The 15,438-nt window shown below is 42.4% G+C and overlaps 1 protein-coding gene across 2 annotated transcripts in view; it reads left to right on the top strand.

The window, feature by feature from the left end:
* The window catches only part of PRKCQ (protein kinase C theta), a 98,001-nt gene extending 82,904 nt beyond the window's left edge, over positions 1–15,097 (top strand). For both annotated transcript variants that reach the window (XM_075273947.1, XM_075273948.1), the window contains 4 exons: positions 636–774; positions 7,878–8,066; positions 13,727–13,855; positions 14,063–15,097. In XM_075273947.1, the coding sequence (XP_075130048.1) occupies positions 636–774; positions 7,878–8,066; positions 13,727–13,855; positions 14,063–14,218 (613 nt within the window). In that variant the 3' untranslated portion in view covers positions 14,219–15,097. The remainder of the gene's footprint in view (positions 1–635; positions 775–7,877; positions 8,067–13,726; positions 13,856–14,062) is intronic.
* The last annotated feature ends 341 nt before the right edge of the window (positions 15,098–15,438 follow it).

Raw genomic sequence — 15,438 nt, 5'->3', positions numbered from 1 at the left:
GCCCAACCTTTTCTTTCCCTTGTAGACATGTGACACTAGAGGTTTCTGGTCATTGGTCATGGAACTTAAAACGAAAAAACATCAAAATATGATAATTCTCTTAGTCTGAGGCCTTATTCACATCTCCATTTTTAAACAGAAGGTTGCTGTGTATGTTTTCCATGGATAGCACAAATTCCTCTTGGTCCAAGGGAAAAATTGAGACATGCTCTATTTTGGTCAGTTTTATGGCTCAGTAATGACATTAAGGAAAAGGATCCATGAAAATAACAGACAGCACAAAGGTGCCATCCATGCTGTCACAGATCCTAAATATTGTAAAGTATGGCAATTTAACATGGCATTGAAAGATTGTTCAAGCATGGACAAAAAAAAACAAAACAAAAGTGCACGATGAACACAAATGTGTAAAACATGGACAACACGTCAGAGTAAAAAAGGATGTGTGAATAAATCCATTATATTTTATACTTTAGTTATGATTGAGATCTGAGCTGTCATGTTTACCAGAAAGACTGTTATATCTACAGTATATAATATTGAATGCTATATGACATTATAACTTACTTTTATAGTGACATTATTAGTGATTGAATGTTTTGTACAATGTACATCATTTTTTTCTCATATTTTAGGGACCTGAAGTTAGATAATATACTCTTGGATATGGAAGGACATATAAAGATAGCAGACTTTGGAATGTGTAAGGAGAATATGTTTGGAGATGTTAAAACAAATACGTTCTGTGGGACGCCTGACTATATTGCTCCAGAGGTATGAACTATATCTATCTAGAATTTATATGTTTACTGGGAATATGTCTGTCTAGAGGAAAGCAGATAAACTTTAACAATCCTGATTTCTATTAATTCTCTAAATAAGGAATCACTCCAATACACTTTGCATGGTCAAACATGGTCAAACACTTCTGCCTTTTCTGAAGTTGTTTTAGTTTTTTCACTGTACATTGTAAAACCAGCATGCATTAAAACAGTAAATATGGTATTTAGGCTCTATTAACATTGTCTTTGGCCTTTATACTTAGCATACATATCAAATAACTTGTTCATGTATGTCCTGAATGTAAAGACAGGCAAAAAAAAATGATGTCTGTTACACATATCTGTTGGGGTGAAAGGGCAGCAGCCCAGGTTTTTCTACATAGTAAAAAAAGATACATCAGTGCATATCTGCCCATGAATAATTGCAACATGCCATAAAAATCAGCTCCTCTTAAAACATAAGCAACAGCGTCTGCCATAGGTCTGTACATACTGCTACAAGTGGGGGAAATAAATCAGGCCGCCTATTAGGGGGCCCTCTGGGGTGGACAATCTTTCACATGTATCTCATTTGTGAGGGACGCCGTGGGAAGAGTCTCTTATCTAACTGAAGACATTGATTTTCAAGCTTATTATGAGGCATTATATAATCTTCCCCCTACCTCAAATTCTAAAAGTCAAACATCTAGTGCCACTAGGTCCCTAACACAGTACATTTATGAGACAGAGCTCCTTACACCATCTTGAAAGGAGGTGTCTTCTCTTGAAAAGCCTTTTGCTCCCGGAAAATTGCTTGGATTCGGGACCTGATGGGTACACTGCTTGATTTATAAAACTCTATGTGACAAGCTCACTCCACTTGACCTTTATTTCAGTGGTATCAGATCCACACTTTCTTCCTTTTTGCATTCCCACATCACAGTCAACTCTAAAAAAGGGAGGACCCTCAACTGTGCACCAGCTCTCAACCAATATCAGTAATCAACACAAATGCAAACTGTACGCTAAGCCCTTGGTGAGCAGTTTGGACGGCCTTATGGAGACCTTGTGATAACAGTCTCAAAACTTTCTCTATCGTACATCACACTCAGAGGAGACACATCCTGTTTATGTTACTCTCCTTAGACACCTAAAAGGCATTTCACCTGGTGGACTGGAGCTTTCTTAAGGCTGCCTTTGCTCAGATAGAACTGGGATGCACTATGCTCACTCGTTTTCATATACTTTATGACTTTTCCTTCATAACATAGCAACATCAATGCCTCCATTTCCTATCTCTACTTGATGTTTGGATCCCCTCAGAAACCCTATCCTGCTTTTGTGCCACGGAGGAAAAGGGAGATAAGAACCTCATTCAAACCTGACCAACGCAATCAGGCTTTCCAGCTTTCCGACTCTGTCATATGTTCTCTGTCTCATGCAAAGCACTAGAAACTAACATTAAATTTCTATCCTGGTGGTACAGGGTCCCTGAATTGCTCCCTGTGATTTACCATAATACTCTGCTCATCCCTTCTGGTCCAAAGTTATTGAAATAATTCATAAAGTAAATGGTCTCACTGTTGACTGTAGTCCAGCCACCCTTCTACTGTTCATCCTCACGGTTCACAGTAAGAAATTGCTGTCTGCTGTCCAAACTATACCCAACTGTATACAGGCCTCATCAGTCACAAACCAGTTCCAGGAGATCCTACAAATTCAATACATGGAGTCCCTAATGTACGAAAACAACGCTTCCCTGGGTGACAAACCGGGGTGATCTGGGAACCCTGGATATTCTTTCTATATTCCCCAGACTTCCATTCCTATTCCTTAGCCTGGGTCAGACGGGGATTTTTGGACCGGATTTTGACGTGGAATCTACATCAGAATCCGGCCCCAAAAAACGCCTCCCATTGACTACAATCGGAGCCGTTCACTTCCTTTTTCCGCGAGCGGTTTCTTCCCGCTCATGGAAAAAAGAAGCGACCTGCCCTTTCTTGCTGCCGATTCGGCGGTGGAATCCGCCACAGAGTCTGCAGCATGACACCTCCCTCCTAACTAGGTCCATTCATTTGGGCCTAATCCGGAGCAGAATTCCGCGACTGGATGCTGGTGCACTGTATGCACTGCATCGGCATTCGGTCGCAGCTAGCCATTTTTTGGACCAGATTCTGAGGTGGCCTCCGCATCAAAATCCGAGCCAAAAATCCCCGTCTGAACCCAGCCTAAAACACTCCCTCCTATTGTGTCACCATATAGTTTCCATTTTACTTTTTGCCTAATTTTTGTACTGTATTGTACTATTGAAGTGATTTCCCTGCTGCACCAGAAAACTTTTTTTTTTCGATTATTGAGTATATCTTGTTTATCCTTTCTGTGGAGGTCAACCTCTTTTAGGCTGTTATGTATAAAACTACGAAAACTAATAAAGAAAGTAAAAAGGAAAAAAAAATTGTACATGTATCTATTGCCAAATTGTTCTGCATAGCCCACCATCAATAGTACTCTGGCAAAGCCAGGATGAAAGTCATTAAGAATCATAAAATTGGACTGTCATTGGCAAGTCAGGTCACATAAGTGATAGTTAGAGATGAGCGAACAGTGTTCTATCGAACACATGTTCGATCGGATATCAGGGTGTTCGCCATGTTCGAATCGAATCGAACACCACGTGGTAAAGTGCGCCAAAATTCGATTCCCCTCCCACCTTCCCTGGCGCCTTTTTTGCACCAATAACAGCGCAGGGGAGGTGGGACAGGAACTACGACACTGGGGGCATTGAAAAAAATTGGAAAAAGTCATTGGCTGCCGAAATCAGGTGACCTCCATTTTAGACGAATAGTGGATTTCAAATCCGGGTCATATGAGAATGTGAACTTTGTGACTATGAGACAGGGATAGCTGTACAGGCAGGGATAGCTAGGGATAACCTTTATTTAGGGGGGAATGTTATTAAAAATAACTTTTTGGGGCTCTATCGGGTGTGTAATTGTGATTTTTGTGAGATAAACTTTTTCCCATAGGGATGCATTGGCCAGCGCTGATTGGCCGAATTCCGTACTCTGGCCAATCAGTGCTGGCCAATGCATTCTATTAGCTTGATGAAGCAGAGTGTGCACAAGGGTTCAAGCGCACCCTCGGCTCTGATGTAGCAGAGCCGAGGCTGCACAAGGGTTCAAGCGCACCCTCGGCTCTGATGTAGGAGAGCCGAGGGTGCACTTGAACCCTTGTGCACCCTCAGCTCTGCTACATCAGAGCCGAGGGTGCGCTTGAACCCTTGTGCACACTCTGCTTCATCAAGCTAATAGAATGCATTGGCCAGCGCTGATTGGCCAATGTATTCTATTAGCCTGATGAAGTAGAGCTGAATGTGTGTGCTAAGCACACACATTCAGCTCTACTTCATCGGGCTAATAGAATGCATTGGCCAGCGCTGATTGGCCAGAGTACGGAACTCGACCAATCAGCGCTGGCTCTGCTGGAGGAGGCGGAGTCTAAGATCGCTCCACACCAGTCTCCATTCAGGTCCGACCTTAGACTCCGCCTCCTCCGGCAGAGCCAGCGCTGATTGGCCGAAGGCTGGCCAATGCATTCCTATGCGAATTCAGAGACTTAGCAGTGCTGAGTCAGTTTTGCTCAACTACACATCTGATGCACACTCGGCACTGCTACATCAGATGTAGCAATCTGATGTAGCAGAGCCGAGGGTGCACTAGAACCCCTGTGCAAACTCAGTTCACGCTAATAGAATGCATTGGCCAGCGCTGATTGGCCAATGCATTCTATTAGCCCGATGAAGTAGAGCTGAATGTGTGTGCTAAGCACACACATTCAGCACTGCTTCATCATGCCAATACAATGCATTAGCCAGTGCTGATTGGCCAGAGTACGGAATTCGGCCAATCAGCGCTGGCTCTGCTGGAGGAGGCGGAGTCTAAGGTCGGACCTGAATGGAGACTGGTGTGGAGCGATCTTAGACTCCGCCTCCTCCAGCAGAGCCAGCGCTGATTGGTCGAGTTCCGTACTCTGGCCAATCAGCGCTGGCCAATGCATTCTATTAGCCCGATGAAGTAGAGCTGAATGTGTGTGCTTAGCACACACATTCAGCTCTACTTCATCAGGCTAATAGAATACATTGGCCAATCAGCGCTGGCCAATGCATTCTATTAGCTTGATGAAGCAGAGTGTGCACAAGGGTTCAAGCGCACCCTCGGCTCTGATGTAGCAGAGCCGAGGCTGCACAAGGGTTCAAGTGCACCCTCGGCTCTCCTACATCAGAGCCGAGGGTGCGCTTGAACCCTTGTGCAGCCTCGGCTCTGCTACATCAGAGCCGAGGGTGCGCTTGAACCCTTGTGCACACTCTGCTTCATCAAGCTAATAGAATGCATTGGCCAGCACTGATTGGCCAGAGTACGGAATTCGGCCAATCAGCGCTGGCCAATGCATTCTATTAGCCCGATGAAGTAGAGCTGAATGTGTGTGCTAAGCACACACATTCAGCACTGCTTCATCACGCCAATACAATGCATTAGCCAGTGCTGATTGGCCAGAGTACGGAATTCGGCCAATCAGCGCTGGCTCTGCTGGAGGAGGCGGAGTCTAAGATCGCTCCACACCAGTCTCCATTCAGGTCCGACCTTAGACTCCGCCTCCTCCAGCAGAGCCAGCGCTGATTGGCCGAATTCCGTACTCTGGCCAATCAGCACTGGCTAATGCATTGTATTGGCTTGATGAAGCAGTGCTGAATGTGTGTGCTTAGCACACACATTCAGCTCTACTTCATCGGGCTAATAGAATGCATTGGCCAATCAGCGCTGGCCAATGCATTCTATTAGCGTGAACTGAGTTTGCACAGGGGTTCTAGTGCACCCTCGGCTCTGCTACATCAGATTGCTACATCTGATGTAGCAGTGCCGAGTGTGCATCAGATGTGTAGTTGAGCAAAACTGACTCAGCACTGCTAAGTCTGCATTCGCATAGGAATGCATTGGCCAGCCTTCGGCCAATCAGCGCTGGCTCTGCCGGAGGAGGCGGAGTCTAAGGTCGGACCTGAATGGAGACTGGTGTGGAGCGATCTTAGACTCCGCCTCCTCCAGCAGAGCCAGCGCTGATTGGCCGAATTCCGTACTCTGGCCAATCAGCACTGGCTAATGCATTGTATTGGCTTGATGAAGCAGTGCTGAATGTGTGTGCTTAGCACACACATTCAGCTCTACTTCATCGGGCTAATAGAATGCATTGGCCAGCGCTGATTGGCCGAATTCCGTACTCTGGCCAATCAGCACTGGCTAATGCATTGTATTGGCTTGATGAAGCAGTGCTGAATGTGTGTGCTTAGCACACACATTCAGCTCTACTTCATCGGGCTAATAGAATGCATTGGCCAATCAGCGCTGGCCAATGCATTCTATTAGCGTGAACTGAGTTTGCACAGGGGTTCTAGTGCACCCTCGGCTCTGCTACATCAGATTGCTACATCTGATGTAGCAGTGCCGAGTGTGCATCAGATGTGTAGTTGAGCAAAACTGACTCAGCACTGCTAAGTCTGCATTCGCATAGGAATGCATTGGCCAGCCTTCGGCCAATCAGCGCTGGCTCTGCCGGAGGAGGCGGAGTCTAAGGTCGGACCTGAATGGAGACTGGTGTGGAGCGATCTTAGACTCCGCCTCCTCCAGCAGAGCCAGCGCTGATTGGCCGAATTCCGTACTCTGGCCAATCAGCACTGGCTAATGCATTGTATTGGCTTGATGAAGCAGTGCTGAATGTGTGTGCTTAGCACACACATTCAGCTCTACTTCATCGGGCTAATAGAATGCATTGGCCAATCAGCGCTGGCCAATGCATTCTATTAGCGTGAACTGAGTTTGCACAGGGGTTCTAGTGCACCCTCGGCTCTGCTACATCAGATTGCTACATCTGATGTAGCAGTGCCGAGTGTGCATCAGATGTGTAGTTGAGCAAAACTGACTCAGCACTGCTAAGTCTGCATTCGCATAGGAATGCATTGGCCAGCCTTCGGCCAATCAGCGCTGGCTCTGCCGGAGGAGGCGGAGTCTAAGGTCGGACCTGAATGGAGACTGGTGTGGAGCGATCTTAGACTCCGCCTCCTCCAGCAGAGCCAGCGCTGATTGGCCGAATTCCGTACTCTGGCCAATCAGCACTGGCTAATGCATTGTATTGGCTTGATGAAGCAGTGCTGAATGTGTGTGCTTAGCACACACATTCAGCTCTACTTCATCGGGCTAATAGAATGCATTGGCCAGCGCTGATTGGCCGAATTCCGTACTCTGGCCAATCAGCACTGGCTAATGCATTGTATTGGCTTGATGAAGCAGTGCTGAATGTGTGTGCTAAGCACACACATTCAGCTCTACTTCATCGGGCTAATAGAATGCATTGGCCAATCAGCGCTGGCCAATGCATTCTATTAGCGTGAACTGAGTTTGCACAGGGGTTCTAGTGCACCCTCGGCTCTGCTACATCAGATTGCTACATCTGATGTAGCAGTGCCGAGTGTGCATCAGATGTGTAGTTGAGCAAAACTGACTCAGCACTGCTAAGTCTGCATTCGCATAGGAATGCATTGGCCAGCCTTCGGCCAATCAGCGCTGGCTCTGCCGGAGGAGGCGGAGTCTAAGGTCGGACCTGAATGGAGACTGGTGTGGAGCTATCTTAGACTCCGCCTCCTCCAGCAGAGCCAGCGCTGATTGGTCGAGTTCCGTACTCTGGCCAATCAGCACTGGCCAATGCATTTCTATGGGGAAAAGTTAGCTTGCGAAAATCGCAAACTGACAGGGATTTCCATGAAATAAAGTGACTTTTATGCCCCCAGACATGCTTCCCCTGCTGTCCCAGTGTCATTCCAGGGTGTTGGTATCATTTCCTGGGGTGTCATAGTGGACTTGGTGACCCTCCAGACACGAATTTGGGTTTCCCCCTTAACGAGTTTATGTTCCCCATAGACTATAATGGGGTTCGAAACCCATTCGAACACTCGAACAGTGAGCGGCTGTTCGAATCGAATTTCGAACCTCGAACATTTTAGTGTTCGCTCATCTCTAGTGATAGTCTCATGACTGAATAAAAACCTGCATTGTCTGGCTTGTGTTGTAGATCTTACTGGGGCAGAAGTACAGTTACTCTGTTGATTGGTGGTCATTCGGAGTACTTCTCTATGAAATGTTAATTGGACAATCTCCATTTCGCGGCCTGGATGAAGAACAGTTATTTCAATCTATACGCATGGATGACCCAATCTATCCCCGCTTTCTCAGTAAAGAGGCCAAAGATATATTAATTATGGTAAGATAACCTTCAACATATAATAGCTAGTTTTCTTGTGTAATGTTTTTATGTGTTATATATTTAGATTGTTAGTGTGCATGAGAGAGCAGTTCAGAGCTTACATTTAACACTTTATCATTGTTCAATCGTAAAAAAAAAAATAACTTGTGTTTTCACTCATTATCCTAAAGCTATGTTCAGATCTGACCCAAAGTCTCCTTCGGAGACTCCAACGTAGTGCCACCTGAAAATTTCCAAAGGAAAAAGTCCTACAGGAACAACTTTTCCTCCACCAGTTTTAGTTTTAAACTGACCGACATGATGGACCCCATTATAGTCAATGGGGTCCGTCTGACTTTTTTTGTTTTCCACCTATTCATTGTTCTAGTCCTATGAAGGACCAGAACATTGGTTAAGTGACGTTGGTGTGAACCTAGCATTAGGAAGCTTTAAAACATTTACACTTCAGTTAGAGTGATGTGATACTGAAATGGCAGATCTTTAAGTCCGTTGGATAATTTCAGCATCCAATGAAATGCATAAATGTGTTTTTCCAGCTCACTCCAATGGATTACCAGTAATGAAACTAAAGCAAATGAACAAGATAAGATAAGATAATCCTTTAATAGTTCCACAATGGGGAAATTTCAGTGATACAGTTTCATAGATGGTAAAGTAGTATATAACAAGAGAGAAACACATGGCAGATCATGGCAGATCGAGAAATACTAGGAATCATAGAAACTAAAAAGAAAGAAACACAGACACACTGCAGGATCATTTAGTTCTCTGTGCGGAGTGATGTTAATAATACAGCCCGACCGTGGTTGGAGGACATGAGGAGTGGTCACAGCATGTAGATATAATAGGCAGAAATGTTTTTTTTGCAGAGGTGGGGGATATATGCAGCTATCATGATAACATGTGGCAGTTCTTTGGTAGGTGGTAAGATCTCATGCTCACAGCTGATAGTTCGGTATCTTGCATCAGCACTATTGTTCCTTAACCACAAAAAAATGTCCCAAATGTCCTTCATCACAAGCCCTCCTCCTTTCTTCTTCCCACTGTTTTCTACTGCCCAAAGAAGTCTGAAGCCATCCAGGTAGACAGGGTGCTGCTCTCTTGCCAAGCTTCCATAAACTCGTGGAGTAGGTGGGTGATGGTAGGTTCCCAGGCTGTAACAGAGTCCCACGTGTCCACAGTAAAAGAAAGAAATACAAGTCAGCTGTAGGCATCTTCACACATCAGTAATAGACACCAAAAATCATCTCCTTGAAAGAAGAAGTCCACACTTCCATGCAGGTTTCTCCTCCATGCTTTGTCTGCCTCATGGTGTCCATGCTGTCCTTAGCTCCTGGGGGGATGGTAACAGGCACATGTTCCAAACAGGAAATTGCAGCTGATCAGGTCTTGAGTCTTGTCCATGTTTTAACAATAGAAACAAAAGGGAAAAAAAATACTCCACAGGGTCTTCCATTCGATTTATAGTTGCTAATCCATAGTGCTAGTTTGCTTGAGTAGAGGATTCTTGAAGATACAGACAAAAAGAGTGAAAAGGAAAGATAAAGGTTACTCTCAGCTTGGAGCTACCACTCATGCGGCGCCATCTTGGAAAAAAAAAGGAATAACGACCAGATTGCATTTTAATTTAAAGGGTTTTCCCCACCAAAGCAGTTTATCTCCTGTTCAGAGAATAGAGAATAAGATGTCCATATGAATGAAGCAATGCACTCCTTTCACATCTATAGGACCACTATAGAGAGCTGTAGTTTGGTTATCTCCAGCAGTTCCATTGAAATGAAGGGAATGGCAGCATATCTTCCAAGCTACCATTTCATTTGCATTGTGGAGCAAGGAATCAGTAGGGGCCCCAGCGATTGGATACCCATTGATCCTCAACTTATCCCCTATCATGTGAATAGGGGATAGGTTGCTTTGGTGGGAAAAACCCTTTTAGGCCAGGGCCCCACGAAACTGAAATGCCGCGATTTGTCCGTGGTGGAAACTCCATGGGAAAAATTGCTGCATTTTACAGTAATGGCAAAGTGGATGGGATTCTAGCACATCCCATGCCTATTTTGCGGCAAAAACTGCAGTACAAACATGCCGCGATTTCCAAAACCGGCGCGTTTTTGGAAATCGCAGCATGTCAATTATACCTATGAAAACGCAGGCAGTTTTCCCATAGTTATAATTGTAACAGAAAGTCCATGGAGGAAAACTCTGTGAACTTTGTCTAAAGTGCTGCGGGAAGAACCGCAATGCGTTGCCGCTGCAGTTTTTCCCACAGCGCTTTATTGCTGCAGGACATTTGATGGGGCCTTAGCCTCAATCTACAAAAAAAGAAAATCTGACTACATTTCTCTAAACAAATTGATTTTATATCTGATGATGGAAAACTGATTCACAAATATCACTAGCCACTAGTGGGATTCACATTACTTCATCAAAAGGCAACTAACAAGCAAACCAACAAAAAAGGTACTTGTACATTTTAAAGGAAACTTAGACCTTATGGACATAGCAATGATGTTTTTCACAGACCTAATGTGTATGTCTGTGCAAGTACATGGACAGCCTTTATTCACATGACAGATTTATTGCATAAATAATGATAAAACTAGCAGTTGTGATGCCCCTGCCCCATTTCTGCCCTTTGCTTTCCCCCTGTAGACAACGCCAATTTCAGTAAAAAATTGCAACTTTTTATGCCTTGCACTCCAGGAAACTGGCATACAGGGAATAATAAATCTGACCCATTGAATTCAATGTGTTCTGAAAATGGATGTGGGACAAAAAAAACAACCCCTTGGCTTTGGCTCAAAAAACCTCAGCAAATTCTGCAACAAAAAAAAAGTTGTATTTCCGTAATGTAACATGTAACATGTTAGGCCTCAGCCTAAGACCACTTGCAGACAACCGTGGCCCAGATCATTGTGCTATGCATGTTTTTCCTGGATAGCACACTGGCCTATTCATTTCTGTGGGCCTGTACACGGTCACATGTGCGAGCCAACAGTCCCGGCTGTAAAATATACAACAGGTTCTAGTCCTGTTCTATTTTGCAGCCCTGCTTCCTATTAATTTAATGAAAGGGGCCATGGAAGCACGACCAGTGCATGGTCAGCACACAGGAGACATCCACGTGTCTCCGGTGCACCATCCGTGTCTTCAAAACACAGAAGCTCACTGGCCATAAGATCATTTAGTTCATTTAGTTACAAGAAATACCAGTACTTTGCAGAACACATTGGCTTTGAAATCATTGAAATGCATATTAGCCCTGACAGGATTATAATTAATTGACAGCTAATATATTCCATGCAGCCCAAGACACATAATTAAAAGCCACAATTCATTCACTATACTAAGAAGAATAGAATATAAATGGGGTCTAAGCAGGGAATATCTGACTCAGGTATGTCTGTGACATCTGAGCAGCATTTCATTTCAACAGGCTGTTCAGCAATGCAAAATAAGATGAGATATAAATGTTTCCTCTTCACGGAATATAGAACAATTTATGGCAATCTGCTCCCTGATTCCTAATAAAATATTTATTTAGCTCATACATATTAGCATTTCTCAGGTTTTTAGTTTTAGAAAATGTAGGCTAAAAGCGTTCCCATCTTATTCTTTCACTGAGCAGTACATATACAAAATATAAAAATTTATAGCATATCATATCAGAAAAGTGGCATCATTTCTACAGCCTGTAGCTCCTCTGCCTGCCTGTAGACTCTTTACCAATGTTCAGAAGCCTCTGCAGTCACTAAAACAATTGTCTGCAGTCAGCATTAGACTGGCCCACCAGAGGACCTGAAGATCAATAATGGTCCAGCAGAAGACACCAAAATTTGTAGGTTACTATGGTCTCTTTCCTATAGCTTGCTGGAGGGTGGGACCCCAAAATAATTTTGTCTGGTGGGCCCAAGAAACCCCAGTCCAACACTGTCTGCAGTAAACCGGTAAATTAAGAGAAGGGGGGTGCAATAGCAATTTCTCTACAGTAGATACAGTCTCTGAGTCTGCATCTAATGGGCACTTAGGTCTAGCTATTTACATCTTAGGATCATCTTTATCTCAATGGGGCGTCTTTAGTTTGGCCTAAAATTTTTGACTTGCTTGATCTGTGGGTTTTGAGTTCTTAGAAAAAGGAAGTGCCATGATGCGCCAAAATGGTGCTGTAAAATTCTTGCTCAAAATAAGCCAACTAAAAGGTGGCATAAAAATAGACTAGACAGTCAAAGGTTACGCCAGATTTAGCATCCAGCATAAGTCACTGATAAATCTGGTGCAGTTTCATGTTGCCTGTCTAAGTTTGCACTATTAGTTAATCTTGGCCATAGAGCACAGCCCAAGCACAGCATGCCAACTCAGAAGCGATGGAGAGAAAAGATATCTATAGGATAGATCATGAGTTCTGTCAGGATTTAACACCTGGACCCCACACAGATCAGCTGTTGTGGCAGCCCCTAGATGCCAGAAGGTGCTATTGGGGGAGCATGTGCAGCACTTCTACTATTTAAGAAATAGGTGCGTAGCAGCCCCATCCACTGCATAGCAAAATTGTGTAATAAAATTATAGCTCAAAGAAAGTCAACTTAAGGGTGGTGTGAATGTAGACTAGACAGTCTAATAAAGATATGCCAGATTTTTCATCCAGTATCAGCCGCTGTGATGAATCGGGCGCATTTCAGACTTCATGTCTAAGTTTACACTATTAGTAAATCTGGTTCAATAACTACAGCTGCATTATACTAAATATTCTTCAATAGCTACCTAAGAAGTAATTACAGTATTTTATATTTGTAATAATGGTATAAAGTGTTTAAAACTTCTTACTGATGATTCTCCTGAATTCTATCTTCTTAATAACTTAAATGGAATATCCATCTTCAAAAAATTATCTGCTACTAAATCAACAGCAGTTCTAGGTACACTGTGCTATTTAAGCTCTGTAAGGTCAGAAGGGGAGCGTCAGGCAGGGGGCTTAATTCAGAGCTCCAATCAGAGGCATCCAGTGTCAGAGCTCAGAATCACACCCCTTGTGTGCTCTTGACTGGTACCGCCCATAGTACAGAGCCTAAATAGAATATTAGGCACTAAAACTACCAGCATTGATTGTTCAGGAATGGTGGGAGCTAGAGAAAATATTCCAACTGTGCCAGAATCAGTGGAACAACAGCTAGTAATTGATGTAAGGAGCTGGACTTTTTGGAAAGGTCCTCTTTGAAGGGGTTTCCCGAAAACATAAACATACTTACGCTTTTAGACAACTGTAAATTAAACATTTAATAAATAAATAATTCACATATTGTTTTCAGAGTTTGTTATTTTCCACTAAATTTCTATGGTCAGAAACCCAACCATGATTTCTTTAGTGTAGACAGGTTATCAAGCAGGGTCACTACATACATGAGAAGATAACCAAGCCACAATACGAAAATCATGGTTATTTATCTGACAAGTGCCAGAACATATTTCCTGCGATCAAGACAACAGTCTGTCGCCACTAGGATGGTTAGAGAAAACACTGCAAATTTTTTAATGTATATTTGCAAAATTAGTTAACTTTTAGTTAGATGACTGACAAAACATTATCATTTTTCATTTTAGTCACTGTTAGGAGGAAATGCACTAACCATACACATATTGGTCTTCTTTGCAATCTTCAGCTCTTTGTCAGGGAACCAGAAAGAAGACTTGGAATTAAAGGCAACATTCGTCAGCACTGCTTTTTCCATCAGATAGACTGGGAGAGACTTGAAAAGAGGACAATTGAGCCTCCATTTAAACCTAAAGTGGTAAGGAAGAGATACATATTTTTGTTCTGTGCATATCTTGTGTAAAATATTGCATGAGGACAATATTCCTATCCTATATATTATAAATTAGAACAACATGATCTGAGTTATATTATTTGGGTCCCTTTGTATCGAATCACAATGTTTATTAGAATAACAGATCCAAAAATAAAATGTATGTTCACAATATTTTCATCTACATTCCAGAAATCAGCAAATGACTGGAGCAACTTTGACAAAGAATTTCTGAATGAGAAAGCCAGAATATCAAGTACAGACAGAACATTGATCAATAGCATGGACCAGAATATGTTCAAAAACTTCTCATTTGTGAATCCAAAAATGGAGGCAATTGTCTGCTGAGCCATTTCATAGGAACAATAACAAACCTTTAGTGAATTTGCACAAAAACATTTCTGACAATGTCCATATGTTACTAACATCACCAACTAACTGTGGGTGGAAATAGACACTGTACGTCACATAACATTGTGAGCCTTCTCATATATATATATAGAGAGAGAGAGAGAGAGAGAGAGAGAGAGAGAGAGAGAGAGAGAGAGAGAGAGAGAGAGACTATATTTATTCTATGATGGTGACACCTTGGGACATTTCAGGATAGTTCATCATTTAGCAGGATAGGGATGCAAATATGTATATAGTTACCAATTTGCTATTTCTACATTTCATTTTGTAAATGCATTTGTAAATTAATAGAAAAAAATGTATGTACCATAAAATCTGTTTATCATGGTGTTTCACGTTCAGGTTTCAGTAATCGTAATATTATATAAAAAATATATTATATCTCTTGTACTATATACTGCTTGTTATCTGCATAAGAAATGTCTGTTCAGAATACAATATTTATGACAATGTAGCTGGATATTGGACAGTAATAGAACCTAACTAAAGATGCTTGCTTATAAAATACAGGACTTGCTTACATACTGCCTTGAGACTATGTAAAGGATGACCTATGTCTGTATACTTACTATATATTGCTAAATAAAAGTAGCAGGAAAACCACTAGAAACCACTAGAAAACCATTAAGATGTATAATATTTCAGAATAATAGTTGCATGTATACATGTGAACATTCAAGTGTTTAAAAAGCATTTTGCTTTTGTAGATATATAGCATATGAAATGTTCAGAAGATTGAAAAATAGAGTTGTAGACCAAACACTCAAGCTGTGTTATTGTAGAAATGTCTGCTTTGTGGTTATGTAGAATGCAATAAACTATAACAACGTTTTAACTACTAAATCTCTTAAATTATTATCATTGTACAGGAAACCCATATAAAACATAAATACTACCTTAAACTTGGTAATTGGCGAGTAATTACAGTAATTGCTTAAACAATAATACATGACAAAGTAACGTAATGTAATCGCTATAGTAACTCAACTTATAATTGTTCAGATACAGAATGCATGTGTAGCAAGAGACATCCGTCAGCAGGTTACGTGTTCTTATCCTAAAATTTTCAGAGATGGAAACATTTTCGACTATAATCACAGTAACTTTCACAGCACAGAGTTTACTGTTCTGAAGTCTATGGCAACATAACAGTCATT

The sequence above is a fragment of the Leptodactylus fuscus genome, chromosome 5, assembly GCF_031893055.1.
Source record: "Leptodactylus fuscus isolate aLepFus1 chromosome 5, aLepFus1.hap2, whole genome shotgun sequence".
Lineage (NCBI taxonomy): Eukaryota > Metazoa > Chordata > Amphibia > Anura > Leptodactylidae > Leptodactylus > Leptodactylus fuscus.
The sequence above is the reverse complement of the archived record's forward strand: the minus strand, read 5'-3'. Positions and strand labels throughout refer to the sequence as shown.